Source organism: Rhinolophus hipposideros (genome assembly GCF_964194185.1).
Source record: "Rhinolophus hipposideros genome assembly, chromosome: 3".
Lineage (NCBI taxonomy): Eukaryota > Metazoa > Chordata > Mammalia > Chiroptera > Rhinolophidae > Rhinolophus > Rhinolophus hipposideros.
The window spans coordinates 88,865,170-88,891,774 of record NC_138049.1 but is presented as its reverse complement, the minus strand read 5'-3'; the positions used below and the strand labels follow the sequence as shown (position 1 = coordinate 88,891,774).

Below are 26,605 nucleotides of genomic sequence, written 5' to 3'. Positions count from 1 at the left end.
CATCAAAACCCATTTTTGGCTAAACCTACAATTAGCCATCCTCCGTAATAACCACAAAAGGATTTATTGTGTTTATTTTTAAGAGAAACAAGTACACAGTTTTAGCTATTTTCTCCCTTGCAGAAAAACTTAGAATATAAATATGTTGCCATATAATAAGACTTGCAAAGAGATGGCTGCAGTTTCTGTCTTCGATTCTTCACGTCCCCTCTGTTGACACCTCCCCAGTTTGGGCCTTACCTGAGCACTCCATCAGACTGGTCCTGTCACAGTCACAAAAGACAACCACACTGCTGAATCCAAAGCTCGATGCTCAGTGCTCACTTTCCTGTGTGGCCAGCATCATTGAACACATCTGATCACACCTTCTTTCTTGAAACTCCTTCCCCTCACTTGCCCAGTACTGTGCCCTCCTGATATTCCTCCTCCTCCCAAACTTCCCCTATAGCCTCCTCTACCCAATTCCTTCCAAATGTCCCCACCACTGACACTTGGAGTATTCCTTGACTCAGTGCCTCGACCATTTTTCTTATCATTCGCTGAACACTGCCTTTGGTTGTCTCATCTTGTCTTTGGTTTTCAATATTATCATATGGTAATTGCTGCTGACTCCCAAATTTATATCTCCAAAGCCCACCTATGTCCTCAGTTCAAGACTCATATACCCAACCGCCTCCTCAACATCTCTACTTAGATGTCTCATCAGCTTCTTAGCATAACCAAAAAATGAACTCAGTGTCTTCTCCCGCAGGTCCGTTCACAGTCCTTACCATCTCCGTAAATAGCAATTTCATCCTCCCAATTGCTCAGCCTGAAAACTCTAAAGTCAACTTTCCATCCCTCTTACACCACAACGAATCTTTCAGGAAATTTTGTGCATTCCTCCTTCAAAGTAGCCCCCTGATCCAACCACTTCTCAGTACTTCCACATCTGTCTCTGGGGTCTGAGTAAATCTCACCTCATCCCTGGATTATGATAATTGTCTCCTAACTCAGTTCCCTGCTTCTGCCCTTGCCCCCCACCCCAGGGTATGATCTCACCCAGTGTCATTTTTACTTTGTGTAAGCCTTAAGTCACCTCTCTGCACAGAGTCTCCAATGGCTCCCACCACACTCAGAGTCAAAGCTTACCCAACCCCTCAAGGCTGGTCCACTCTGGCTCACTCTCCCTCTACTCTTCTCTGCTGCTGTACTGACCTTGACCTTCTTACTCCTCCTGCCTCATAGTCTTTGCCCTGACTTTGTGCAAATCCCCCAACCACCACCAAACTCCCTTTCCACCTTTCCTGTTGTATTTTCCTCCATGCTGCTCAGCAAATCTATACATATAACATTTGCTTACTTGACTGTTTTCACTATAGAAATAAACCCCATGAGAGCAAGGATTTGGGTCTTTTTCATTCAAAGTCATAAACCCTTTGCCTAGCACAGTGCATGGAATATGGGGAAATTGGTAAATGCTCACTAAATCCTTGCTGAATAATAGGAGTTGAATGAGGTCTCCCTAGGAGAACATGTAGAGTGAGAACAGAAGAGAGATAAGGGGAACAGACTATCAAATATTAATATTTAAAGACAAAAATAAGGAAAGGAAGTAACAAGTTTGAGCATGGGTTAAAAAGTTAGGTGGCTTAGGAGAGAAATCCGAAGGTTGTACAGACATAGGCTGCAGGAAGAACTTTAAGAACTGGGAAGGTGGCAGATGAAGATGGCAAACCCTTAATGTCATTTTTAGGAGGCTCAGGGGAGAAAGGGTGCTGAGGAGGAGTGTGCTTCATTAGGACACAAACGCCACGTAATAAAATGAACCCAGAGAGAGTGACTCCAGTTTTAAGTAAAGGGAAAGCCAGAGGGGAACGAAATCAAGAGCGAAGGAGGAACCTGAAGACCCCAACTAATTCGATCAATCTATATCCCAGACTATACCATTCATTTGCTTAACGCTTGAATTACCTAAATTTTTAGATGGAAATTGTCCAATGTACTTATCGGTATTGATTAACAACTTCCATTCGTCTTTTTTGTGTCAACCCTGAATAACGCCTTAAAAAGTTTAACAGCCTGTATCTGGTTCACTTTCCAGTCATTAAATAGTCAGATTGATAGGGGAGCCTGTGAAATTCCCTCTCCCTGGAGAATTATAGATGACCATCCATTCTGGATGGACGGACCCTCCACTGCCTGGATAAGAAGGGCTGGCTGAGTGATCCAGGTACAGGTGGGGTACGCTGCTGTACTCCACGGCACTGTGCTTCTGTGGAGGTGAGCGTCAGGAGGAGGTGAGCAACAGGGGAGAGGAGTAGCATTTAGGGTAGGCAGCCACAGCCTGAAGCCCACATTGTGACCGCAATGCACACAGCTTCCTTTGTTGGCAAGATCCGGATTAGACTTGTGCCTGATCCACTGGAGCAGAGCCTGGAAGCCTTCGAGGTGGGCCTGTCCCCGGCCAGAAAGGCGGAAAATCAATTTGGCTGGCAAACGAGAGCCCCCCAGAGCTTAGTGCACGCTCCATAATCCTATCCACTAGCAGCTGAGGAAATAGATGCCTGAGCCCTCACATATTCATGGGGGATGTGAGGCATAAATCAGGCTTTAAGGATTGGGGGCAAAGGGAATGGACTCTCTGGCTGGCTACTAATTAATCAGGCGCAGAACACCTAAACCTAACAACCTGGGAACGAGCCACATACACACAGGCACAGTCTGCTGTTGCTGCTTCTCCTGATGCTTTCTTTTTTTTTTTTTTTTTCATTTCAATTAAAATAGATATCGAGTGAAATTTTCCCCTTTAGCTGATGTGGCTTATGCATACCCCTGTTCTTCCTTTAATTAAAAAACATGCTTATTGCAATACTTGCCAGAATCACTTTAACGGTATTTTAATTGTAACGTCGCTGCCTGATTAAAAAAAGAAAATATGAACTAGAAAGTGTTTGCAAAAATGTTCTCCGAATGCAGGAAAAGAATCACACACCTCCCCAGAATGGATGCCACATACAAATTCCTTAATTAGCCTGGTACTGTAGTCAAATGGGCAATGTAGAAGGAAAAACGTATCTGAAATAAAATCACTGACTCAGAGCTGCAAACAATAGCAGTTGGGAGAAATGTTTCAACGGGCTCAGATTTCCCTGGCAGGAGAGGGAACTGCAGCTAACTAAAAATGCCACGCTCAGGACAGGCCCATCCAAGTTTCAACTGTTCTTTGCAAGGGTTGCATAGCCTTTGGAAAAAGAGTAGCTGGACCAGGTTAATTGGCTTCCAGGCCTGACAATTCTATACGGTTCCCTTTACTGTTTTAGGTTAGCAGTTCTCAGACTTGAGCATACATCTAAATCACCTAAAGGTCTTAAAACACAGCTTGGGGGTGGAGGTCCTCATCCCCAGAGAGTTCTGCTGTGGGGCCCCCAAATTTGCATTTCTAGCAAGTTCCCAGGTGGTGCTGATGCTGTTGATGGTGACCACACTTTGAGAACCACTGCTCTAGGTAAGGTAAGTGATTGTTCTAGGCATCCAGACTCTTGTGAAGTTTGGTACCATCTAACAGGCTGAGATATAAAAGGCTGGGATTACAGATTAACTCACTTTATCACGCTATAAACATTTACTGTTATTTTCCAGTCATTCTGCTAGGTGCCAAGATAAAAACAAACAAACAAAAATGCAGTCTTCACCTCTAGAAGGTCACTAACTAGGAAATTTAATTGCTTCAGGTGAATAGAAATGCCCTGGTTTTTATGAATTGGTCAACTTTACAGATAACTGAGAAAGAAGAGAAGGATATGACTCATCCTTTTACTTTTTCTACAACACATAAAGTAAACTCAGTAAGTTAACCTTATAAATGAATTAATTCTATATTAACTACAAAGTGTAAACATATTTATGGAAGAGAAACTATAGAGAAATCCTTAAAGGAATTCAAACACTGAGATATAAATAAATGCCTTTGCCTTTAAAACTACTGTTATCAATTACTGCTTAACTAAACCTTGATTTCCTCTTCTACCTCCAGAAAACCATTACTTCCTTTTACCAACAAAGCTTCTGGCATTTAAGTGCTCATGGCCCTCAGCTGTTCTATGGATGTCTAGAAAGTCACTTAAGACTTCAGAAAGCAAGTTAGTATGTGTAAGGAGAAACAGAAAAGACAACAAAATATAACAACAACAAAATTCCATCTTTTCCCCAAAGTCTGTATCAGGCCAGTAAGAAATCTCCTTAGCTACCAAGTTTCTCATTCATTTAAATAATCTCCTTCCATCTCTTCATCAAAGTTCAATTAGCATTGACCCAATCACGTTTTTGACCAGCCTGCAATTTGATACACTTCTCTGAGCAATCTGTTTATCCAAAAGGTTACAAATATAATTGTTCTCTGAATATCGTAAATATGATTTTGCTAATTAGTAGTTTTAGAAATGAAAGGTAAAGCTGTTTCCTCGTGGTATTTATTTATTTTTTTTTTAAATGAGAATGCCTCTACCTTAATGGTCCCCTGGAATATGATAGTATATGAGAAATAATAGTAATGAAATACTCACTCTCCAGTGCATTTTAACCTGCACAAGAATCCCAGATACATAAGCATCCCAGAGTTCTAGTTCCACTCCAATCTGGATAAACAGGATGTGGGAATCATTAATCAACCAATGAGGTAGAGAGGTGAGAAAAGACCAAGTTCTGAAGGACCTTGTAAGCCATATTAAGGAGCTTAGACTTGATCTTAAAGGCTAATGGAAAGCCAGCGAAGGGTTTTAAATAAGGAAGTTTGAAACATTTATCTTTCGTTACTGAAAATATGATAGCTTCTGTGCTTGGAAGGGACTGGCCCCGTTCAGCAGCATTTTTCATGTTACAATATCCAAGTTGTCAAGACATAAAACTGTAAATTGTTTAATATCTATCTATCTGTCTGTCTGCCCATCTATTGAAAGCATGTCCTTTCTCACAGCAATGGCTTATCTTTCATTTAAGGCTAATCAAGTGTGTCTGGGACTGTTCTCTGGAGGTAAATAATGTAAGTCATTGTCTGACTGGGAAAAATAAGGGGTTTCAGAGCCAAGTGTCCCCACATTAAAAAGCCTTTGTCTCTGATCTCCTGATACACAAATAGTAAATGAAATTGGTCACTGTCTGGACAAATCCACTAACATCTGAGAATGCCAGGAAGGACCCTGATCATAGAGAAATTCACAACTACTGTTAATCTGCCTCTTCAGGTCAGAAATTCATTCATTTGTTTATCCCTTCAACAATTATTTGAATACCTGCCTTGTGCCTGGAGATATAATGGTCCTGGCAGGAGAAAGGTAAGCAAACACAGACCTGGTTCCAGCTTGCTTCAGCTTGTAGCTTAGATTGCATCTTCCCAAAAGGGAGAGGGAAGAAAAAAACACACCCTAACATTAAATTTGTAAAGAATTGATATAAAAGTAATTCAAGTTCTTAGCTGATTAAAAATTCTATCAACGATCCACTTAGCTTTGGATATAGGTAAAATCCCCTCTGATAAAATAAATAACTCCAAATTGTCACCCAGAAAAGACTGACACATAGAGACACACAAGGTAAAGGGAGTTAAGGGTACATTGCAAACAAACTCAGGTTAATTCTTCCTGATGCTGACTTTTTAATCAGGCTTCCCCTATAGATTATTGCACAGCCCAGCCCCTTCTAATTCCAGGCTTAACGGAATGAGAAGAAACTTTACTCCTGTCCTGCACTTCCTCCACAGGGTTGCACATACGAAGAATATTAACATCCGGTGGAGGATTATACTCGTACAAGCCACTCTCCTCCTACAAAGGGAAGGGCATCACCATCATTTCCATTTTGTGCATTGATTTGAGGACCAGAGCTTTACCGAGAGCCAAAGGAGAGTTTGTGGCAGCCAGAAATGTGAACTCAGGCCCCCCCGTTGGCTGACCAAACTGCAATGAGCCAACCTTGTTGCATTGTCTGTATATACGCAAACCACCTCCCGCCTTGAAGGGTAGCTATGTTTCAACAAAGAGAAGAGAAATTTAGTCAATGAATTGTTTTAAGCTTACCGATTTGCAACAAATTTTATGAGTCCACAAAATCCTCTCCTGTTGACCAAGACATTATATAGTTATGCATGAAAGAAATATTAATATAGACGATTTCATTTTTATCAAAACTCCAGTCTGACTTTACATGGATTTCCTTGAAATCCACACTGGTATCTGTGAAGCCTGGAGACTGTAGGCATAGGGTAATCTGCCCAGTGACTCACACAGACCTGATGCAGAGAAACCACAAGTAACGTCCCAGGAAAGTCCTGCCTCTTAGTTTTCCCATGTGACTGCATTAAAAAGATCATTGCAAGACGAAACATTCACCGACTGAAAGGGAGGCTGTTTCAGTGCTAACTAGAAGGGACCAAGTGTATAAACCATGTGACTAAAAAAAAAAAAGAAAAAAGAAAAAAGCTGTGCTGTGTACAGCACTTAATACCTCACTCTGGAATCCTGCAACCCTTGCCAAGGATGAAGAATCTACAATGAACTTGAGAGTGGGTCAAGAGAAGATAACTCACCTTAGTAAACCAAGAATATGCATTTGTATACCACTGAAATCCCAAATATAATAGACTAACAAGATCTGAATGTCCTCAAGACTGCAGACTAAAAAAATGGAGAAAATGAGACCATATTCCAACAGTACCAGAAAAACATATTTCCACGAAGTCAAAATAACAAAAGAACGGAGGCAAGCAAGTGGATAGACTCTGCAACTTCCACCTGTAATCCTTCCCTCTCTTGCCACTGAAAGAAAAAACACTTCAATATGCTTTCTGAAGATAAAAGCAATCCAAGGTCTTTATTACCCAGCTAATTCTTTCAGTAACCCAGTTAGCTTCATATATAGAAGCAGCCTCTATCTGCAAATAAAATTGCAACTTAGGACTGATATTCAGCCATCTCTTCTGTCCAAGAAGAGATGGACTGATGGACTGTCCCCATCAGTCCAAAAACAAAGACTAACATTAACTGAGTACTTATTCTGGACCAGGTCATACGCTAAGGGCTTTATAAATATTGCCTCCTTTAATACTCAAATCATCCATATGAGTCAGTAGACACGTTGTAGTCTTGCCACACAATAGCAAATAATGAATGTTAGCCGTCACGGTTCCAGTTGCTGTCATTATAACAGGCACGATCCTAATGAGGAGAAACCTGAGACCCATGAAGGCTGTGCAACTTGCCCAAGGTCCCAAGGGTGTTAACAAACAGAACTCAGATTCAAACCTAGTTCTTTCTCACTCAAAAGCCCGCCAAGCATTTAACTGCTTTGGCATTCTCCAGGAGACCAAGAAATAAAAAAATCACATTAAAGGAGACGAGTGCACTGTAAAGGAGCAATAGAGACTGGAAACAAGTTTCTGTTCCAGCATTTTAAAGTGAAGGCATTGTCAGTAGTAAGAAACTACAAAATGGCTGCCTTTTGAAAACCCAACACCAAAGGACGAGGGGTTTCTAGAGCTCATTTTTCCCTAATTGATCCTTTCGTAATCATTATCTCTAGGCCACTTCCTGTCAAGCTGCTTGGCCACCAGAATAGAGAGCGACTCATTGCTTCATTCAGAAAATATGGCTGCTTCCCCAACGACAGCCACAAGCTCGAGATGCATAATGGCTCTGACATGAGGGTAACGTTCCTTCTTTGTTATTATGGCTCATCATAATTACTTGGAATAAAATAATAAATTTTAATTCAGTGATGCCTATGGCCACTGGGCATCTTAACATAAAAGAATGAAAAATATAATTAACTAAATCAAGGCAATATGCCGATTTCCATCCCAGCTCATTAGTATTAATTGATTGGGTTAATTCTCTTTTGTGTTTAACAGTACCCCCTAAAACAACAACTTTTTTTTTTTTTAAACAGAGGGAGGGAGAAATGGAGAGAAGAAGCAGAAATGTTAAGTAAATAAAAGCTTTTGATATTTTGCTAAGTAAAGCTAAATAATAATAAAAATAGTTGAAGCTCTTCTTGTGGTCCCAAAATACACTGCCATTTTTCAATAAAGTTCAAGAATCTGTACATGTAGCATCATAAATAATGGGGAAAACTTTGTCTCTGATGCCATTTCCCAATTGCCTCAAAGAAATTTATAATGCTCCTTTCTATTATATAAGTTGTACTTGTAAGAAAAAATGTCAATTCTGTTTTATAGGTGGAATATAAGTATAGCAGGGAGACTTCAAGACTCTTGGGGGCCACATGTAGAAATGTTGGTTTTCCTGATGTAAGGAGCCGGTCCTCTGTATATTAGGATGATGGCTTCCATGAATGGAAAAATAATATAGAGGATGTAATATTTCCATAAATTAGTTTTAAATGTACTTCTTAGGTGATCTAGTTTCACTTTTATTAAGCACTAATCTTTTCAAAGTGTGAACATACTTCATTTAAAACGCATTCTTTGTAATATGATGGAAATGACTGAAAGTACTTCCACTATAACGCTTTATATTTTGTTAAAATCTTTTGAAGAAATTGTTTTCTGGTTTGAAATTTTTCATGCTTTATCTCAGCCTATAGAAGGTATCAGGAAAATAAAGAAAATTCTACTCCGTTATTTTTCTGATATCATGAATGAGTTTGAAAAAGATAGACAGTGTAACAGACATTTATAGAATGACTTGCTGTTGACAATAAGGAAGATTCTGATCTAGTCTTATATTTGAATAGCTTTTTTTATTACCCAAGTACTTTCACCCATACAAGGTCAGACAATTAAGTTCGCAAACTCATACTCCTAGAAAAAGTGCTACATACCTCATTGCTGAATATCACTATGGACACCTTCGAAGTACTGACCTTGGGAAGCTATGCACCATTTGTCCATCATTCAAAGCAATTATGGAACTCTTTTTCTGAAATGGCCATCAGAGCTGTTATCAGATTACCCTTGGTGTCCTGAATGTCATCAAAAAGTCTCCTTTCAATATTTCCTTTATCTTCAGGTAAAGAAAGAAGTCATTGGGGGCCAGATCAGGTGAATAGGGAAGGTGTTCCAATACAGTTATTTGTTTACTGGCTCTAAACTCCCTCACAGACAGTGCAGTGTGAGCTGGTGCGTTGTCGTGATGCAAGAGCCATGAACTGTTGGTGAAAAGTTCAGGTCGTCTAACTTTTTCACATAGCCTTTTTAGCACTTCCAAATAGTAAACTTGGTTAACTGTTCATCCAGTTGGTACAAATTCATAATAAATAATCCCTCTGATATCAAAAAAAATTAGCAACATCATTGCAACAAGTTCACGAACCTAATTGTCAGGCCTTGTATTATAGACCAAGAGAAAACTAGAGGTTTAGAGCTAGGCTTTATCAACTAGATACTTGAGAGTCAACATCCTTCATCAGTTTTAAATAGAAACAGAAAAATTACTTTTCAATGGATTTTATATTCCAAACAACTCATAATGATATACATTTATACTTAGGTATCTGTATGCATATATGTATGTGTATGTATGTAAATATATGTATATTTATGGATATATGTGTGGATATATATTGTGTACATATATATACATATGTATACAGGTATATATATCATTAAGAACAACTAAGGACAGTAAAAGTAAATTAGTTAGGAAAAGTGATATTTAAAAGAACAAGAGTTTAAAAATTATACTTCTTGCCTTTTAGTTCTCTGAGCAGCACCATGGCAGTGCCTTATAAAAGGCAGCAAAAATGGAGCCACAAAGAAAGTGGTTGACCCATTTTTCTAAGAAAGACTGATATGATGTAAAAGCACCAGCGATGTTCAATATAAGAATGATGGGAAGTAACTAGTCACAAGAACTCAAGGATGCAAAATTGCATCTGATGGTCTCAAGGGTCATGTTTTTGAAGTGAGGCTAGCTGATCTACAGAGTGATGAAGTTGCATTTAGAAAAGTCAAGCTTATTACTGAGGATGTTCTGGGCAAAAAGTGCCTGACTGATTTCCATGGCATGGATCTTACCCATGACAAAATGTGCTCTAAGGTCAAAAAATGGCAGACCATGACTGAAGCTCATGCTGATGTCAAAACTATTGATGATTATTATTTGTTTTATGTATTCTGTGTTGGCTTCACACACACAAAAAAAAATTGCAACAATCAGATTCAGAAGACCTCTTATGCTCAGCATCAACAGGTCTACCAAATCTGGAAGAAGATGATGGTGCACCCAAGAGGTGCAGATAAATGACTTGAAAGAAGTGGTCAATAATTTGATTCCAGATAGCACTGGAAAAGACACAGAAAAGACTTGCTGATCTATTTACCTGCTGTGCTCTATGATGTCTTTATTAGAAAAGTCAAAATGCTGAAGAAGCCCAAGTTTGAACTGGGAAAACTCATGGTGCTTCATGGCGAAGGTAGCAGTTCTAGAAAAGCTACTGGGGATGAGGCACATGCTAAAGTTGAACAACCTGATGGATGTGAGCCCCCAGTCCAAGAATCTGTTTAAACTTCAGACTTTTCATGGTGACAAATAAAACCCATTTGTGATGTTTAAAAAATAAATATGCTTCTTCAATTTCATCCAGGACCTGAATCCTGCACCATTTTATTTGTCCATTCATTCAACCATTAACATATTCTCATTATGTATCAGGCACTGTTGTAGACACTAAATAGACAGTAGTGAATAAATTGGTGAAGTCTTTTGCCCTTTTGAGCTTGTTCCAGCAGAGAAAATAGGCTATAAACAAGCAAGTAAATTTATAATATTTCTTGTGGTGATGTGTTACGAAAAAAAGTAAAGCAAAATAAAAGGATAGAGAATAATAGGAAGTAGTTGTAATTTTAGAAAAGATGGCCAACAAGGCTTCTCTGATAAGTTGACATTTTCTCAAAGAGTGAATGAAATAAGTGAGCCAGCCACATGAATATTTGGAGGAAGGCTATTCCAGGCATAGGACATTATGTGAAAGAGCCCTGAGGCAGGTGTGCTTCTAGTATATTCGTAGGAGAGCTGGAGCACAGTAAATGAGGAAGACAAGATCAATGTAGTGATCAAAGGTTTGATAATGGTAAGGAGTTTAGATTTTATTCCTAGGGAGATGAGAAGCCATTGAGAGGTTTAGAGGAAAGAAGTAACAAGATCTGGCATATTTTTAAAGGACACAGAAAACGCACTACTGGGGGTGTTATGTTAGCATATAGCATAAAAGTCAGATATCAATGACTTAAACACATGAATGTTTGTTTTTCTATCACAAAAAGTAACTTCAGAAGTGAACAGTCCCAGTTGCCATGCCACTGTGGCAACTCCAAAATCATCAAGGTCCTGGGTTTCGTCCATTCTTCTGCTTCCCCATTCTTAATGAGTCACCTCATGGTCCAAGATGGCAGCTGAATCTGATGGCAGCTACATTTTTCATGAAGTGAGGGAGGACAAATAGGACATGCCTCTTACTGGGTCAGCTCTACTTCCCAAATGTCCTGTACCACACTTCCCCCTTACATCTCATTGTTCAGCTCTTAACCACAAGGCTATGTCTAACTACAAAAGAGGCCAGGAAATAGAGTATTTGAGCAGAGTATGTTGCTGCCCCAAATAAAAAAACCAAGGTTCGGCTATTAAGGAAGACAAATAATTAGAAACATTGGAATCAATTAAGAGGCCATTTGAAATGGTCCTGGACAAAAATTATATTGATTAGGACAAGGCTGGTACTAATAGAGGTGTTGATATATGGGACACATATTGAAGATCCAGTCAACAAGATGCATTGATGGATTGGGCATGGGATATGAGGGGGAAAAAAGAAGTCTAGGATGCCTCCAAGTTTTCTGGCCTGAGCCACTGGACATGTGCAGTTCTAATAAATGAGAGGGGGAAGTTCCTCAAACTTATATTCTGGGTGTATATTGATATTTACATGCTCAAAACTTGTCTCAGACACAAATGGTATACTAGTCACTTTCCCTCCAACATCCAACTCTTATCTTACCTCCCTGACACCCTGATTACTCTGAACTACATTCTGCTTTGCTGCCTGTATCACACATTTTAGAACAAGAAATTTTACTCTTTCATATTTTCTCCTTAATTATCTTTTTCCTTAGTGATAACACACACTAGTGACATTAAGTATTATTCTTCGCCTTTTCTTGTAACTCACGCAGAGTTCCCAGGCCATTTAAACAAGCATTCACAAGTCAGCTGTTGAATCAAATTTGACCTGTGTCCTTTCCCTGTTCTCATTCTTTCTAGGAGCTAGGACCTATATCTATGATAAAAATCTCAGAGTTTCATTCTAGGCAACCCTGCAACCTGCCAACAACTCTTATATCCTATTTGTACAGACACAGGTGTCCACTCCTTACCCTCCCATGTTCACCATTAGTCCTACTTCCTAAGAGAAAGAGGAGATCCTTCAGATAACAGACCTTTCCACAGGATAAGGTTCTGCCCTTCCAAACTTGACTTACTTATTCTAAATAACATCGGAATGAAATATTGCCTGAACCATGAATATTAAGGAAAACCAGTATTGGAAGGTGACTAGTAGGGGCAAGTATTTGGATTACTTAGATCTTAAAATCTCCAAGAGTGAGCAACCAAGTATATATTCCACATATCCCTGCCTTTCTCTGACCCTTTTCTCTCCCTCTGACACCTCTACTCCATCTTCAGTCTTTGGACCTCTCAACACCATTCCTTGACTGAACATTTACCAGGAACTAATAGGACATCCAGAGACTCAGTTAGGCTGAGTCTGAGGACTTTTAGTGGAAAAACTTCTCCCAAACGGTATCAATGTAAGGCAAAAACCCTCCAGCTCTTGAAGGGCATCCTATCCTCCAGCAGAATTTATCTCCTGTGAAGAGAGTCCTGGTTAAAGGCCTGCAAAGAGCATCTTTTCTCTGAGCTGAGGCTTTAAGTCTGTAATTTTCCTTTGTCATTGCTAGTCTTTAGGTAGTTGATGGCTGTCAATAAATCAACACTCCCCAGAGCCCCAGGCTACACACACACACATACACACCACAAAGAAGGCCAAGAGCCCAAGCTGACACACCATTTTTCCTACAAGATACTAACTGATTTGCCTTAAAACTTCTCCTTGCTACTAAAGAAAAGAAACACAGCTTCCAGAGTATAGGAGGTGTGATCAAAAAATAAGGTGAATGCTGCTGCCAAGTGCCATCCAATGTAAAGGCAGGGATTTTCAATATGGGAAGCAGCGTATCAAACCTTAGTAACAGTGTGTGACAAGTTTCAACTTGATCGGTGCAGTCAGTCGGGTGTGAGCTATGGTTGAGAGAAGGTGTGTTTTAAAGTGTGCCGTAAATCATCCTTCATCATGACAACGCTCTGTATCATGTGTCACACATCGCTTCTGGTACGGCAATTTCTGTCAAACAAAAACATTACAGGTGTCTTCATCTACCTTATTCACCGTATCCCGCACCGTGAGACTTCTGGCTCTTCTCCAAAGTCAAAATGACCATAAAAGGTAAACGTTTTGAATCAGTTCAGGGCATGGAGGCAGCCAGGACAGCACAATTAAAGACACTCACAAGAGAGGACTTCCAGCCTGCTTCAGAAAGTGGCAAGAACAATGGGATAAGTGTGTTCCAAGCAAGGGGAAGTATTCTGAGGGAGATTAATGGCAATGTGTCTTTTACTACAATACATTTTTTTTATTTAAACGTTCACCATATTTTGTGATCACACCTTGTAGAATAATAAAATACCTAACCAGAAAAACCTCATACCATCTGTAAGAGACAAGTATCAAAGTTGTATCAGTTTAAAAACAAAAAAGTTGTATCAGTTTACCCCCTTTAAATTAGTATATTTTTCCTCATGTGGCTATGCTCTTACTTTAACAAGAACAAATTCTCCTGTAAGTGTTAAATATGTTTATAGTAAAAAATAATGTTTTCGTGCAGTGTTTTATAGATATAACCAATCATATTTCCCAAGCAATTTTCATTCTCCAATGAACTGAGTCACTTTGATAACAATTCCTTATTATTAGCCATTGAAGTAAGCAATCATTTTTTATTCTTATTTAGCAGATAAGTAAACAAATGTACAAAGAGGTGAAATAACTGACTTAGTCACTTGGTGATGTGGTAAAGGACTTGAAATTTGAATTCTTAGTCTCTTCCAACTTCCCAGGCCCTAGAGCTATGGGGCCAGTTTTGCAATAAGGGAAGCCTATTTATATGACTTTTCATGGGACCAGGAAGTCAAAACCACAACAGGGTAAAAGCAGGAAAGCATTGGTTTCTTGGCAGGGAATTTCAAAGCCAGCAGCATTAACTGATTTCAGAGCATTTTGCCATATTGTGGGGTCTGCCCTGGACAAGCATGACTACAAAGTACTTGAATAAAAAAGCATATGATTTGAGAACACTGGTAACTTTCTTGTATTTGAAAAATTAAAATAATCAAGCTCTGTGCTTATGAGTCAAAAAAAAAAAGGCTTATGTTTTGAACCCTCTGACCTCTTCCTCCTTTCATAGTAAAATTTCAATTTGGTTGAAGAATAAATTGTCAACCAAGTGCTGGAAATTATCCAAAAAGTTGCCCTCCCTCCTTTCCCCTAAAAGTGATAGAATTGTATGTACTACTGTTGCCGCCAATCTCCAAACTCCACAAACCTTTAATGTGCAGTAAGTTGAGGATGCTTGTATTGGTGTCTAACAGTAGCAATTGGCCATTCTCCACTGTGACATTGTCGCCATCTTGTGGCACTCTTTCAGGAAACCAACTGTGAGCCCTGGACCACCTCCGGCAGAAATGGAAGGATAAGTTGCCCTAGAAAACAAGATTTCTGTTGTTTTTGTTTTGTTTTCAAGAAAGAGAGTATGGGTGATCAAAATGAAAACTTCTTAAACAAAAATCAATTTAAATATAATATTAATTGTCTCAATAACATTAGTCACCTTCTCTTCTTCTTACACTTAACTCAAAAAGGGAAAAATACAGAAGCTGCAAAGTTATATTTGTGCCTCCGTGCCCAGCCTCTGGAATTCTCCAACAACATCCTTGTGATTTTTTGTTACTTTTTTATTCTAGCACAGGCCCCTTCTACCTAACAGATGGGATAGATTCCATTTTTTATTTTTACAGACATCTATGGAGCAAAACATCATAAATAGCCTGAAATAGAAAGAATTAAAATGTTCTGCTTGATGAGTGGCATTTTGCTTTATACAATTGGTATCATTTTTCACTGGCTCTACTGCCAAGTGTCTCTATTTTATAGGAACATTCCTCTTTCTAAGTGCTCAGATCCATCCTCCCTCTCTACCTATTTTGATATCACTGTATTGTTGCCTTTCCCTCTGTGGTTGGTGCATCACTGCTGAAAAAGTCCATGCCTAGGTGAAATGCCAAATGATGTCAGATGATAGCCCGCAACCTTTGAGTGAGGGGCAGGGAACAAGGCTGAGAGGAGCCCAGAGGAGAAAGCACCCTCTCGCCATCTGGCCTTCAGGCTCCCTCTCAGAACTTTTGGCTTTCTTATTTCTGGTCACACCGAAGTCATGTATTTTTCAAAACAAGGTTGTAAAAATCACAGAAAACAATATTCGGCTCATACAAGGGCTGAGGACATGTCTAAATGTCTTGTGCCATTATGGAACCATAGTGATGATAAACATAGGGAAATCAGAATAGAGAAAGTGATTCCTTCAAGGTAATTCATACAACATATGTATGCCTCTCTCCACATAGTTCTTCTTCCCACACAGATTCCAACCAAATGTGGAGCCCGAGTTCCTGTAAAATAACTGCCTAGAAGGTCCTCTCATGAGGTGTTAGAGGCAGATGGGAGAAGATCATTAAGAAGGGAAGGCATGTTTATAATACCAATAACTACACCTACACAGCAAATAGTGCCCTGGAGTATTTCTGAGAGAAAACAAAATGGAAAAATATGTTGCCAGAAGAGCCAATCAGTTTTCCAGGAGCATGTACTGATGCCCACTCAGTAGTCCCAAACTGTATACTCAACCCAATCACTAATAAGGCTTTGGAATAAGGAAAGGTAGGATTTTTCTCATTTTCTACAACTATGAAGGAGAAAAAAAGTCAGTGACTCATCTCAACCCAAGAGACAAAAAAGCATAAGACATAATGATAAGTAGCCCCAGCACCAAACAAAGAAGTATGCGTGGTCTGTGGGCATTGTTGTGAGCTGTATAAGCCATGTCCCTAGGATGTCATCCACAGACTCAAAGAGTAGGAGAGAATTTTAGCACTCTACTTATTTCATGCTGACGCTAGGTATAAGGGGTAAAATTACCAGAAGTGCTCCTTAAAAGGCTAAATATTATACATACTTATAATTTTTTTAATTCACTCCCATAGAATCCATAAAGAGGAAAGGGGGGGGGGTGGAAACAGAAGGAAATTGGACTGGAATAAAATGGTGGGAAAGTATAAAAGACTGACTTAGATGAAGATGGTGTCAACTGCCAAGAAGGGTGAACTGCCAAGATTATCTGTGACATCAGCCCTGAGTCCACCGTAAAAGGGCATTTGAAAATGCTTGGATTTCTATATAGTCAGAAATGGAAAGGATGCTAGAGAAATCCGACCCCTTCCTTTTAAAGATGATGTCGACGCTGTTGCTCTGCCTACAGCTGTTTAGGGTATAAATTCCTTCAATGCCACCGGATGGAATCAAAAGCTCAGGAGGTAAAGTCCAGGAATCTGCCATTTTAATGATCCCTGCAGATGACACTTCTGCTTCAAAATTTGATGGCCAAATCAAGACAAGGGCTACAGGGGAGGGAAACATATCCAAAAAAGGAACCAGGAAGTTTCCTTCAAAGCTTCTTGACTCTCGGGGACTTAAGGAAGACCAACAAGTAGGGTGAGGTGGTGTGTGGATGAGCTATAAGAAGTTTGAAGAATTCAGCAGCGTAACCCTTTCTGAGACATATCCAGAGCTGAACTACAGAACTACGAAGAAAACCAGGATCCACAACTCATACAATGGGAACATCTGGAACAACTAGGTATTAATTAGGTATCAAGGGGGTGGGGATCAAAAGAAGACCGTTCCACAATTTCTTCCATTAATTAGTTTGAGAACACTTTATGATTTACAATTAGCATTGATACCTGTCATTAGCTCTAAGTGCATCTTAAAGACTTTCTCTCTTACTCTGAAGCATGTGCCTTTGTCATTCCCTGCCTTCCATGTGTTATAAATACATCATCTTAGCCTGGCCTGTCAACCTTCAAGCATTGCCATACTCCCCAACCTAACAGATGGGAAAGTCAAATATTGTTATCTCTTCTTTACAGTTGAGGAAGCCAAGAGTTTAAATGATGTGTCAAAGGCCATAGGGGTGGAGACAGGCTGGACTCCTGCAAAACAAGCTCCCACCTCAGTGCCTCTTTTGGAATACTCTTCCACAAAATATCTGCACAGCTCACTCTCTTACTTCATTCAGGTCTCTCTCAAACAACACCTCCATCCCTGTCTCCTTATTAAAATAATCCTTCCAGTCACTCCTCTCCTAATACTACTTTATTCAGGTCATATAATTCCTTGCATATTTATCAGCTGCTAAACTTCTTCAAATGAAAAGCAGGGACTTTGTTTTGGTCGTAAGCCCCAAAAATGTGTCTGACACATAGAAGTGCACAAAAAAAAAAACCACGATGAAATCATTTCTTAAATGAATCATCTACCTGCTAATCCTATGCATATATTTATAGATATTACACACAGGTGCTCACACATAAGCACCTTCCTGTTATAATAGGTAGACAAATAGGTGATAAGGCCTAGAATAATTAAAAGTGATACACTCCCTTGGTCTCCTGATCTACTGGGATTGGCCCACATCTTTTCACATTCCTTTCAGTGATTTCAAATTCTATTTAAACTTAAACCAAATGATGGTGTGTGTATCTAAATGAAAACCCAAGACTCAGATTCAGTTTTCCTATGAAATCTTCCACCAAGTTTTTTTCTTTCACCTTACGTCTCTCCAATCCAATGTGGTAGATTTAAAATGAATACTTGTATAAAAGTTAGGCATTACATTTCAACAGACTTCAGTTTTCCTGTACCCAAACTTCTCCTTAGCATAATAAAAGTATCTTGAAATGTATAAATTTTTTATAGATGTTTCATACTTTAGTACATGAGTGACTAAATACTAAAAGTCCTAAAAAATTCATGCATCCTCAACTATCTAACAGCTACCTGAGGAAGCAGAAGAACAATGTATCACGGTGATTGCAAGTTGTCAGTGAATTTATGGTTACATGTATATGGCACAAGAATTTTCGCTCTTCTACACTTTCAGAGTTGACAAGCTAATAGCATTGTGGCCTGCACAGGACTGCCAGGGCAATGTCCCATGGCAGTGGCAATGGCTCACTTGCCAACATCTTTATCCAATCCCTATCATGTTGATCCAATCAACCAAAATAGAATGCTGACAACACTGATAAAAGACTTCTTGTCAATATATTTGAAAGCCTCTCAGTTGATACCAATATGATGATCTTGGTGAAATCCATGCTGTGTCACCAGCTTAACGTATCGGTCAATGTAGTTTTCATTTCCAGTGAACATAAGCTTTTTCCACTCTGGTCCCCAAGGCACTCAGCCTTTAGCATTCGTTTTTCTCTTTGAGGTAAACAAATCACTCACTCCCATTCTGCAAAAGAAAATCATTTCCCCACAGGCATATAGAGGTGGGTGTGGAAATAGAGATTTAAGAATTATCCAGAACATGCTCTCATCTTTACCTCAGTATACGCAGTCCCAAATAAACTAAAAAAGAAGAAAAGAAGAAAACACAAGCAAAAACTTTCTTGCCTCAGCTAGGAAGCTTATGCAATTTGTTTTCTTCTTGCAATATGTCAGCACTTCTCTGAACTTCAGGGAATGTGCAGTGTCTGCAAATCTCACATGTCACCTTAAATGTATTTGCAACACCACCAGAGTTATCTTGAAAGAAGTCATTGATCAGCAAGTTGGAACACCATGCAATGCAAAGACCTACTTGTGAGGTTATGTGTTAAGCTGGGATAGTGGAGGAGGTGGGTGCAGGAATCTCTCTAGACACAGTGTCTCCTAGATGACAAAGACAAAGAAGAACTGTTTTGAAACCTCACCAGAATGCTTTCTTCTTCAACAGGAAAGCCTTGGAAATAGGAAAAGACAGGTCCCTATAACCAACAGTCTTTCCATCCCTACCCTGCTTTAATTTCTCCAAAGCATTGCTCATGACTGAAACATAGTATATTTGTTTATAGTCAGTCAACCCCCAATAGAATATGTTTCATAAGAGTTTCTTCGTTTTCTGCTTTGTCCTCAGTGCCTACAACAATGCCCGGTGTTTAATAGATAACCCCAAAATACTCTTGAATGAATGAATGAATGAATGAATGAACGAACGAATGGTCAACTTTGACTTGGGCTCATAATCACTATGCCATAATTTAAAATATTATTTTAATAACTAAAATAATTTGATATGAAGCTGAAAATATTTTGTTTTACTTTTTTACAGTGTTCCTTTACATAGAAATGTTTTTAATTTTTATGAAACCAAATGTATTTATCTTTTCCTTTTTTTTATGTTATGCATAGGACACCCTTCTTTTATTCTTATATAAACATCACTTATATGTTCTTCTTGCTTTGTAGGGTTTTATATTTGCATGTTAATCCTCGCCTAATTAAGAATTCATGTTGCTGGGAAGTTTTCCATTTTTCTGTTTTTATCTTTGCTTTTGCTGTACTCACAAATAGTTAACTGTCTTCACCCCATTTATTAAATAAAATTTGCTCTCCCAACTGAGAGTCTTGGCTATTTTAATAATCATATTGTAATGTTAAGTGATATTAAAGTTGTTGGCCAATTAAAATCCCAAACCTTTTATGTATGAACCAGTGTGAAGGAATCTCTCTCAGATACGTATGACATCATCCTTGTTCTAAAGGTACTCATATTACCATTCAGATAAAACAAATATGCAGATATTAATATAAAATGTGATTAATTCAATAATTAAAGACATAACTAAGGTGTTATGGGAGTTCAGAGGATTAGATGACTGACCCAAGTAGAGACTGCTTTACAGATGAAATCCAGTGCATTAATCACCTTTCTTTTTTTTTAATCTGGATGCTACAGATAAATTAACACAGGCCGAGATTACTTCAGCTGATTATGAAACCAAAAAATGCCCATTGTAGAAAAGTCAAGCATCTACAAATCCAGGATTACAAATAAAGCCCCTGATCTATAATGTAATAACTCCTTAGGGAACAAAAAGGAAATTAAATTAGTTTGGCATAATTTGTTCTTACTGAGCTCATGGTGGCTCTAAGTGATCACTTTCTTTTTACGATGCTTATAAACCCTTCAAGATTATGAGATAACATAAGAAAGTCTTTCCATTCTGCCCAGCACATTGACTACTCAAAGAAATGTCAACAATGCCTTTTGTGAGAGATTTGTACCCAATTTAAATTTACCCTTTCCATGTTAGAAAACCGGGCAACTCACTAGCATATGTCTTGGTTCTATGCATTTCTTACACTCCACGATTTCTCAAATAATATTGATATTAGCTTAGTGCTTTCTATATGTAAGTTAGTTTAGCACTCTTGAGCTTCAGGAGACTATTACAGTCTACAAATGGAACAAATTTACAGAAACTATCTTCTCTTCCATTTAAGTCTTCAAATCTCCCCAACAATGCCTCTTTTGAATGATAAGCTCACTTGTTGGAGAAAATAATAATGATGATGACAGCTACCAATTACTGAATGCCTCTAATGTCCGAGGTACAGTGCTAGACATTTTGCTTATAGTATCATTAGTCCTCACAACTGAAAAATGTACATATTACCCACTACACTTCATAATTTTAAAATTTTGAATTTTTAAAATTAACAATAACAGGTAACATTTTTTAAGTGCACATGAGTATTATCTCACGTAACAGTCACAAGCTCTTTTTTTGCCTGGGATTTGTGTGGAGCAAATAGTTCTCTGAATTCAACAAGTATTGAATTGAGAAGCCACTACCCACCAAGCACTTGTCTAGGCACAAGACAAACCAAATCCCTGACCTCATAGAGCTTATATTTTAGAGAGATAACAGTTAAATACATAAAACAATTAACGTGCTCTGAAAAAAACAAAAAGGAGGGTGAAATGGATCACAAGTGCCAGGGTGGGAGGAGCTATTTTAGGTTGAATGCTCAGGAACTGCACCTCTAATACAGGATTGGGACAGAGAAATGGAGTGGGAGGAGCCAGAGGCTGTCTGGGGAAGAGCCTGAGGAAGGAGCATGCCTGAAGTGCCGCAGGGTCAGCAAGGAGGACAGACAGAGCAGCCAGGCATGAAGGATGGAACGCTGTACAGCCCTACAGGGGTGCTGACGCAGTGGGACGTTCATTTTGCCCACTGCAGAAAGACCTCAAGTTCTTCATGGGTCCTACAGAAAAGAATCATGTGAAATATTCAGCAATTATATAACAAGGTCAACAGACTACTGCCCAAATATGGCTCACCCACTGTTTTGATAAATATTTATTGGAACATGGTTTCGACCATTCATTTACATAGCTGACTTCAGTGTGACAGAGACTATATTGCCTTTAAAACCTGAAATATTTACCATCTGGATCTTCTTAAAGTTGGCTGAGTCCTGGTATATTCTCATTCATACTATCAATATAGTAGTAAGAACTGATATTGTCCAATTACCTATAATATGCTCAGTACATTCCATCAATATTGAAATATGTTCAAAATGAAACTTTCTATAATTAAAAATAAATATAATACAGTTACCTAAGAGTTTGAAGACTGGCAAGTAAGAATATCTTAGTAAAGGATATACATTGAAATACTGGCAACTGGTTTAATTCTCATTTTCCAGTAAGCAATAAAGCAGGTCTCTGAAGGTTACATAAAGGCAAGTGGAAATGTGGACGCGTGTGTGTGTATGTCACACACATGTGCGTGCACACATACACACATAGAGCCAAATCAGAAGATTGACAGATACACGCTAGCCTTTTCCACAGAGCTGACATACTGCCATTTAACCAGCGAGCACAGAGCATGTGTTTCTGTTCCCAGTCACTAGTAAGAGACAAGGTTAACATTTTAAGTGATGGACGACAGCGTGTTATTTCCCCATGCAATGGACTAGTGACTGCACCGCCTTCGAAAACACTTAATTCAGTGATTGAATACACGGGAGTGCACTTTCCCTGCTATGAACCTTTGACAGCTCCTCAGTTTCATACACCAGGGGAACCTTTTTTTCTCTCTCTTTTTCTTTTTTTCCTCCCTTTATACCTGAAGGGAAGTAAAATGAATATGTGGTGGCAGAGAGAAAAAGAGGAAGCCCAGAGAATGAAAACCAGTTTATAAGCATCAGGGTATTTTACAATAGAAGTATGCACTGCCATCTGCTCTAATTACTTTTAATGTTTGGGCTACCATCTTCATACAATAGAAATAATGATCTCCTCAAGGGCAAAAAAAAAAAATTTTTTTTTTTTTTTACATAAACAGAAGTTGATTACATTTAGCTCCTAGGCTAAAGAAGCATCAAGCTACTTTGTAGTGAGCAATCAATTAGGAAAGTGGGTAGGTCTCTGATTAACACAAACAGATTAGGTCCCCTTAGTGGTGTCCTCCCCCTTTCTCCTTTTCCCACCTCTTTGGAGGAATCATGTCCACAGCTCACAGAGGACAAGGACTAGACATTTTTCTGGGTCTGAGGTTACTTTACACAAATTCCTTGCATTGGGATCCAAACCAGACAAAGCCAACTCTTCTCCCAGCATTTGCGTTGGTGTCAGACATGCTCCAGCTTTGAGAAATACTGAATATAGAAATGGGTATTCTACCAAGCACAGATCCCCTCATGTGGTGAGCTCCCCAGAGGCCACCCCAAACCTGAACCCCTTATAGGAAGCTAAAACTAACCACCTCATTAAAGCCTCCAGAAATGGAAATGATCTAGCTTGGGTCCTCTCCTTGATACTTCAGGAGAGGCCAGGACTAAGTGAAACATGTAGAGTCAAGAAGGACATGGAACAGCTCACGGCAAGCCAGCAAAAACAACTTTCACAAAGGCTGTATCTAAAGAGCTTCTCAAATCCCCAATTGGAGCATACTATTTGTATTAGTATAATTATGAGACAGCTCCCAGGATTATTCCGCGCCCCTGGTGTATTCCCTGCACAATCCCCTCCCCTTAGTAGGAGCAGAGCCAGTAAACACCATGGGGATCCACTCCCATGATTACGTTACATTATGTGGCCATGGTGAAGGAATTCTGCAAGTGTAATTAAGTTTAGAAATCAGTTGACTTCAGGTTAATCATAAGGGAGATGGACTTCACCTGAATAGAGCTTATATGTCTTAAGAGAAGAGATACTCCCACTGGCCTTCAAAGGAGCCAACTGCTGTATTACAGGGATGACCACATGGCGAGGACCCAAGAGCAGCCTCTGATGCTGAAAATGTCCCCAGACAACAGCCAAGAACATAAGAATCTCAGTTTTACAGCTGAAAGGAACTGTAACCGACAGTTAAACCAACAACCTAAATGAGCTTTAAGGAAGACCTCTAACTCCAGAAGAAAACGTAGCCATCCAGGTGTCAGCCTTGTGAGACCTTGAGCAAAGTACCCAGCTACTCTGTCCCGTGACTTCTGACCTGCAGAAGCTGTGAGATAATGAACGGGCATTGCATTAGTCACTAAGATTGTGGTTACTTGCTATGCAGCGATAAATATGTCCCCATCATGGCCTTCTTTGGCAATAATTTTCATAGAGAATGTGTTTGTTTGTCTTGCCTTCATTGAAGCTACTGATCACCAGAAGAGAGAATAACACCAATCTGGGATGCAATGCTGGGCAGATGGCAGATAGTCTTCCCACTACATATAAGACTCGCCACCCACAGGACATGCAACATAGCACTTTTTCATTTATGATGCCAAGAAGTTTAAATTAAGACCTGATATAGACCTTTCATTTGCTCAGAAAGAGCTAAAACTACTAAAGATAAACAGCAAATGCCACAGGACTGCTATGTCTTCACTACCTCTCTCTACTTTGGCTAAAGAAATACAAAACCTTCCTGATCCCCAATATAGCCTCGACATGTGTCCCTTGGAAGGTACTAAGAATTTTTAAAAGCCCATAGTCCCACGGTACTTCTGAAAATAGTTATTTAAATATAATTGGTTTTAATGGCACTACTCTTTTGCTTGCATTGCTTCCTCAGGAAAGAAGAGGATCTGATTTTTTTATTGCTTCACTAAAGAAAAAAAAAAAAAAAGGCAATGCTTTGCAGAGGAAAACCAAGTTCAGGAACCACAGAAATCCACTCTGTACGGGGTGTCTTCACTGGCCTTGACTAAATAACTTTCCCCTTGTTTTTAAAACTTCACAGCAGATGTTAGTACTTTTTAGGGAGGACAAAGAAAAATGTCAATTTAAATTTTTAAATCTGCTATCAAAGTGGCATCATGTTTTATCAGGAAACACTAATGCCTGTATTGTCTGCTATTTGATGGTGCAAAAGATTATTTGTTTCAAGGCTGACACCACAACATTGTCAGTCCTATATGAGGGATAAGGAAACCAGAAAAATAGAGTGATGTTCAGAGCTGGGATAAAATCTCAAGAATCTAGAATTTGGGGAACTTACCTGTCCACTGCCGTGTAGACGCCTTTCTCATATAGACAGGCTGTGTTGATTAAAATCATCACCATCATCTTTGTGAACATTCACTGGGTGCTCACTATGGGCCAGGCATTGTGGTACCTAGCCCTGGACCACGAATGCATAATTGAATTTCTAAGCTCTTAGAGCCCCATTTCAAATGCATTGTTCCCCGTAATCCAAGTGCATCTGCCACATATTGTCCCTTTTCTGCCAAACCCTGTTTATTGGTTCCAGATGCAATGAATCATCTACTGACTTGAGTGACATTAGAGGTAAACACCAAGGTTAAAATGTAGAGATAATCGAATAACACCAACTACCAGTAATAGCAGCCCAGGCATAGGAGGAAATAGACCCAGAGATTTCAGATAGGGCAGTCTGATGGAAACCCTCCATTCTCAGGATCAAAACCACATGACATTTTGACATGATGGAAAATATCTGCATTTTATTTTTCCAAATTTTCATGTGCCAGTTATTAGTATGAGTAGGAGTAGCAAGCAGATGGCGATATAATTTAAATGTCCCCATGATTAAAAATAAAACATTCAAAAATCAACTGCCATTTCTTTAGTATACCAAGGCAGTGGGCTCTAAGCTGTTTTTTAAATATATACATACAGAGGTTGTCAAAAAATAAATGTATATGCAGTTTAAGAAAGGAAAAACTGTATTAAAACTGTAATACTCAATATATACCTATAACAAAAGATGAATACAAGTCATATGCATATATTTTTGGCACCCCCCGTATATATATAATGTATTGCTTTGACTGCTGATAAATAAGATTAATGAAAAATATGCATTTCCCTTTCCAGTAAACTCTTCTTCAGAGAAAACCCCATAAAGTAAAAATTTTCCAAAGCCTTTCCAAAAATTTATAAAGCTCAATATAATTTCCAGATAGCAAAGTGCACTTTAATAATTTGCTTTGCTGTCACCTGGAATTCATTGTATAAAATGCATATAATGTACAACCATGTGCATATAACACATACACATAAATTTATACAAACACTTGAAAACTGTCTTTATTATGTGTTTTTAAAGGCAGAAACTCAGAACGCTTGGTGAATGCTAAATAATCCACAGGCATAGTTATCACCCAAGAGGCTCCTCTAAGTTTGCAAATTTAAAAGCCACACAGACTCCTATTTAATGAGCCTTAAAGCAACCGTAATCTACTGTGTAGATATTCAAGGCTGGACTAATTCAATAAGCAATATTGGACATTTATCAGAGGCCACAACACTTCTTAGAACACAAGCAAAATGTCTTCCTGCAGAATTCTACCAACTTTGGAGAATTATTCCCTTTCTGGAAATCAGTTCCTCGGCTTGCTGAAAATTAATTATTCAGGTGGCTCAGTTCTGCCTTAAAAAAATAGAAACTTCTTCTTTCCCCATTTTCCCAATGGGAAGAAATATAATTCCCAATAAGTCCCTCTATTACTTCAGGATTTATGAAAGCTGAGATATCTGTTCCAATAGCTCATTTCAAAAGGGTGAAATTAAGTAACTACTACATGATTACTCCATAAGCAGGGGTAGAGTCAGGACAAAAACCAAATCAAATAATTATTTTTCCACCAAAAGACATGGGCCTTTATTTTTAAATTAGCAGAGTATGTAGAGCTTTTTAAAAAATTTCCTGCTAGCCAATCAATATGCATTGAAGTAGATATGACCCACCACATCAGTAGATCCCATGACAAAGTTGGCAAACATATGGCATAGCTTTCTATCAATCCCATTTCCTACTGCTTGACATCTTTCTGATATCCTCCTCTTCAGATGAAGTTTCCCTTGCCTCAGAAGTTTTTGGTTTTGTTGTAGAAAATTGAGGGGGGAAAATCACTTTATCTA

At 38.9% G+C, this 26,605-nt stretch overlaps 1 protein-coding gene across 1 annotated transcript in view; it reads right to left on the bottom strand.

Annotated features, from left to right (window-relative positions):
- The window catches only part of PKHD1 (PKHD1 ciliary IPT domain containing fibrocystin/polyductin), a 442,189-nt gene that overhangs the window by 305,326 nt on the left and 110,258 nt on the right, over positions 1-26,605 (bottom strand). Inside the window, exon 36 of the mRNA XM_081044785.1 lies at positions 14,651-14,807. Within this exon, the coding sequence (XP_080900911.1) occupies positions 14,651-14,807 (157 nt within the window). The remainder of the gene's footprint in view (positions 1-14,650; positions 14,808-26,605) is intronic.